The sequence below is a fragment of the Paralichthys olivaceus genome, chromosome 11 (genome assembly GCF_024713975.1).
Source record: "Paralichthys olivaceus isolate ysfri-2021 chromosome 11, ASM2471397v2, whole genome shotgun sequence".
Taxonomy (NCBI): domain Eukaryota; kingdom Metazoa; phylum Chordata; class Actinopteri; order Pleuronectiformes; family Paralichthyidae; genus Paralichthys; species Paralichthys olivaceus.
Genome location: NC_091103.1, coordinates 23,198,356 through 23,202,678, shown reverse-complemented (window position 1 = coordinate 23,202,678; position 4,323 = coordinate 23,198,356). Strand labels below are relative to the sequence as shown.

General features: G+C 44.8%; 1 protein-coding gene across 1 annotated transcript in view; it reads left to right on the top strand.

Moving 5' to 3' along the window:
* The first annotated feature begins 589 nt into the window (after nt 1-589).
* The window catches only part of lhfpl6 (LHFPL tetraspan subfamily member 6), a 45,834-nt gene continuing 42,100 nt past the window's right edge, over nt 590-4,323 (top strand). The window contains exons 1-2 of the mRNA XM_069534607.1: nt 590-1,165; nt 2,324-2,842. Coding sequence (XP_069390708.1) covers nt 2,458-2,842 — 385 coding nt within the window. The 5' untranslated portion in view covers nt 590-1,165; nt 2,324-2,457. The remainder of the gene's footprint in view (nt 1,166-2,323; nt 2,843-4,323) is intronic.

Below are 4,323 nucleotides of genomic sequence, written 5' to 3'. Positions count from 1 at the left end.
ATATTCATGCTTGCACTAAATACTCAATGTACAGTTCGTAAATATTGTTTATATATCATATTCAATTTATATAATATAATTTAATTTAATATTTCTTTTTTAATCTTAGATGCTATATTTCTACCCTTGCATGGAGCAGTTGTAACAAACACAATTATCCCCTGGGATCAAAGTTTATCTGATTCCAGTCACTTAACATGTACAGACGCAGAGGCCCATCTATCTTTACAGTATACTGCATATCTGTATAGAAAAACTGATTATATGAACATATTTTATTTGAAGGGGGTTGTTCAGCTTAAGTTTATTACTATAATGTATCCATATCCACTGCTTTACTGGGTAACGAGTTGTCAGTGAACGCAGCAGCAGCAGCAGCAGCAGCACGTAGGGGACTGATAGTAGCAGAGTCCCGCCCCTGTGGGCGGAGACCCGTGTGATTGACGGTCACCTCCCGGTAGAGTTTCATGGACTCAACCCCAAGCTCTCCCCTCCCCTTTCTCTCTCTCTCTGTCTCTCTCTCTCTCTCTCTCTCTCTCCCTCTATCCCTCCCTCTATCCCTCTCTCTCTCTCCTTCCCTCTCTCTCTCACTCTATCTCTCCTTCCCTCCCTCTCCCCTCCCTCCCTCTCTCCCTCCTTCTCTCTATCCCTCTCTCTCTCTCCTTCCCTCCCTCTCTCACTCTATCTCTCCTTGACTCCCTCTCCCCTCCCCTCCCTCCCTCTCTCCCCTCTCCCTCCCTCTCTCTCTCTCTCTCCCTCCCTCCCTCCCTCTCTCTCTCTCTCCCCTCTCCCTCCCTCTCTCTCTCTCTCTCTCTCTCCCTCTCTCTCTCCCTCCCCTCCCCTCCCTCCCTCTCTCTCTGAGTAGGAATGTGGAAACGGGAGTCAGTCCTCTTCCTCTGAGTCGGTCGGCGGACGCACGTCTCCTCTCTGCGCCGCACAGGAGTGAATCATTGATTATCGGTTTTCATGTATTGATGAGGAGGAAGTGATTAGTGGACGGATTCTGCAGTCACTTTGTGGGGGGGAGATTTACTCTCAGTCTTTTCTCTCTTTTTTTATTCCCTCGACTGAAGGAGGAAAAGTTTGAGACCCACCAACAGATCTGGAGTCCGCAGATGGAAACAGACCCTCGGTGCACAGTGAGCGCGCCTCCTTCTCCCAACATGTAAGATCTCCTCCTCTTCCTCCTCTTCTCCTCTTCTCCTCTTCTCCTCTACTCTGTTAACATTATTAACATTCCGACAGTGGGAGCACTGCGATAAAACGACGTGTTCCCCCGAGGTCACCCCCAACACAACACGACTACAATGTTCCTGCTGGGTGTGTGTGTGTGTGTGTGTGTGTGTGTGTGTGTGTGTCTGCAGACTTTCCCACTGTCTGTGCTCCTTACTGTGTATTTCACATGGTGTCATACATGAGATGGTGTGATGCATGACAAGTTTATTACATGACTGACTAACTTTTCATTTATTCCACACACACGATAACAGAAACAAAACGCATCTGCTGATGTACTCTGAACATGTTGCATTCATCGTTTCCATCACATCACCAACTCCATAACACTTTAAAACCACATTGTGTTACTGAGCATGTCCTTATCGCTGAATACCAGTCAGGTTTACTCACAACTCTGATACAGCTCAAGACAAATAAATAGAAAAAAACACGCATTTATATGAATAATAACTATGGAAACTAGTATCAGCTCTATAAAGAAATAGGAAAATAGGTTTTCTGTCATTGCTTGTAGTACCAGTGTCCATCTTTTAACAAAATGAAATAATTTATCTGCAGCTACACTCAATAAAACCTGTTCTTCCAATAATAAACTGCCCATACAAGTTGTTATTATGATATAAGATGCTTCATTTATTTAAATTACAACAGATTTTTCCTATTATCACTTATTGGCCTAATTTTTTATGATAATAAAGATAAATGCCTGTAATACATAAGTAAGATGGGTAATAATCACTCCCCTCATTAATCAAACATCAGTTTATTATTAAATGGCCTGAGTTTGATCATTAATGGATTAATAGTTTCCATCAACTGAACTATTTATTTGTTAATCTGCTCACATCATCATTTAGGAAAAGTCTCAGAAGAGTTTAACAGATTTTACCAACTAACCACAAAACCACATGAAGTCGCACTTTCTTAGGTTCTCTAATTCCTCATGTTATTGTGGTAATATGACATTAACAATGATTTTTAGGTTTCTAACTGTGGTTCTTCAAACCATAAAGTCAACAACTTGTCCCCACAGATGATTTTCTGTGTCAGTGCTCAGTCTGTTTGTTTCTCTTTCCCCTCACAGGGACCCACAGTCACTGAGAAGGTGAAGACTTGCCCGTGTTAAATGCTCAGTGCGAGGATCCCCACAACACAGCGACTGCTCATATAACTGCTGTCAGTTCAGTGACTGTGTGAACCGCTCGCAGACTGTTTACCATGGCGTCTAGTCTGACATGTACGGGTGTGATCTGGGCCCTGCTCTCCCTGCTGTGTGCTGCCGCCTCCTGCGTTGGCTTCTTCATGCCCTACTGGCTGCTGGGGACACAGATGGACAAGCCTGTGTCCTTTGGCACTTTCCGGCGCTGCTCCTACCCGGTGAGGGACGAAGAGAGACAGGCCACCGTCATGCTGGAGCAGTGCGGGCGCTACGCCTCATTCAACGGCATCCCGAGTCTGGAGTGGAGGATCTGCACAGTGGTGACGGGCGTGGGATGCGGCCTCCTCCTGTTAGTGGCGCTCACGGCGCTCATGGGCTGCTGCATCTCTGACCTCATCTCACGTACCATTGGTCGTGTGGCCGGTGGCATCCAGTTTGTTGGAGGTAAGAGTGCGATTTTGTGTTGATCTATGTGCGTTTGCTCCTGAATCTGTTTTCAGACACGACCTGAGGGTAAAATCTGGAGAATTAGCTACAGGGTTTACCCAAAGTTTGCATATCACACATGCACAACACAGTGGGAGGTTCTCAGGGAGAGGTGCAGCAGGCAGAGGCAGGAAGACACCAGTGTCAGCTCAAACTCTCTTGACATTTTTGTTGGTGTCTTCCATGTGTGTTTTACCCCCTTTTCACTGAGAGATTCCAGACAAGCCAGCTGGGAATCCCACGCTGTGTTTGTACATCGGCTTCTCCCGGGTTTCTACAGACTTTATATTAGGAGGCCAGGCAGAGAAAGAATGCAAAAATGTATAGAGCATTTCACTCGGACATTTGCATTCCAGAGAAAATACGGAGGACCTGCAGAGTTCAGTGTATGTCTGAAAACAGCGTGAAAGTGCCTGTTCTCAGTGAAGTTTTGATCTGACGGAGGGAGCAAAGTACAGAGACTATGATAATCATTATGGAAAGATCTGTGACTATGACATTTTAAAGAGATCACACACACCGAACACTTTGCCTTTCATTGACAGATTCTCTTTAACTCCTAAGATTTAGATGTTTGAATTGATTCAGGATGTTTTAATGGCCATAATTAACTTCTCATCAAATCAGTTTTGAACTCGTGGACATAAGTGTTGTTCACAGAAAACAAAGAGGCAAAGAAATCTTGATAACCATGCAAATTTTACCTCTGGCCAAGTTCTCCTTGGCAGCAAAGACGGCTGTCGGCACAGAAAAGCCTTCGTTTCCTCAGATATCCAGGCTCCACAGGAAATGGAAAGTCCGCCTGCAGGATCGGGGTGGTGCTCACTTAATAATGCTGGGTCAGTTTACATTTTTTATTGTAAAGCACGACAGCAGTTTAAAGCTACACTCCCAGGGTTCTGCTCATTGCTGTACGGGGTGAAGTGATCTTTTTTGTTTTTGGAAGAATGTTTGAAAATGTGCTACAAGCTGAACTGTTGATTTTGCATTGAATTTGTTGGAGCCAGGAAGTGCCATGGTTAACAATTTGTGCAACACTTTGTGAATGATTTTCGGTCATTGAAGGCTTTGGCAGAACATTTCACTGGGTGCATCCATCCATCCTTTATCCTTGGGGTTGCGGGAGGGGGGAGATGGAGCCCATTCAAGCTGACATTGAAGGGGAGGCGGGACCATGGGAGGAGTGCACAGAGAAAAAAAATCCAGACATGAACATGCAACTCCACAAGTTTGGATTCAGACAGTGCCAACCCCTCCTCTGGATGTAGATATTGTAAATATAGTTGAACATAAGGAGAAACAAAGAATATTTCCCGATCAGTGCGACAGACTTTCATCAAACCCTTCTCACCTTCCTTACTTCTGTGCAGCAGACGTTTGGCATCACTTCACATCTTTTGTTTTGCGTTTGACTGATGAAATGATGGAAAATTGGGCTA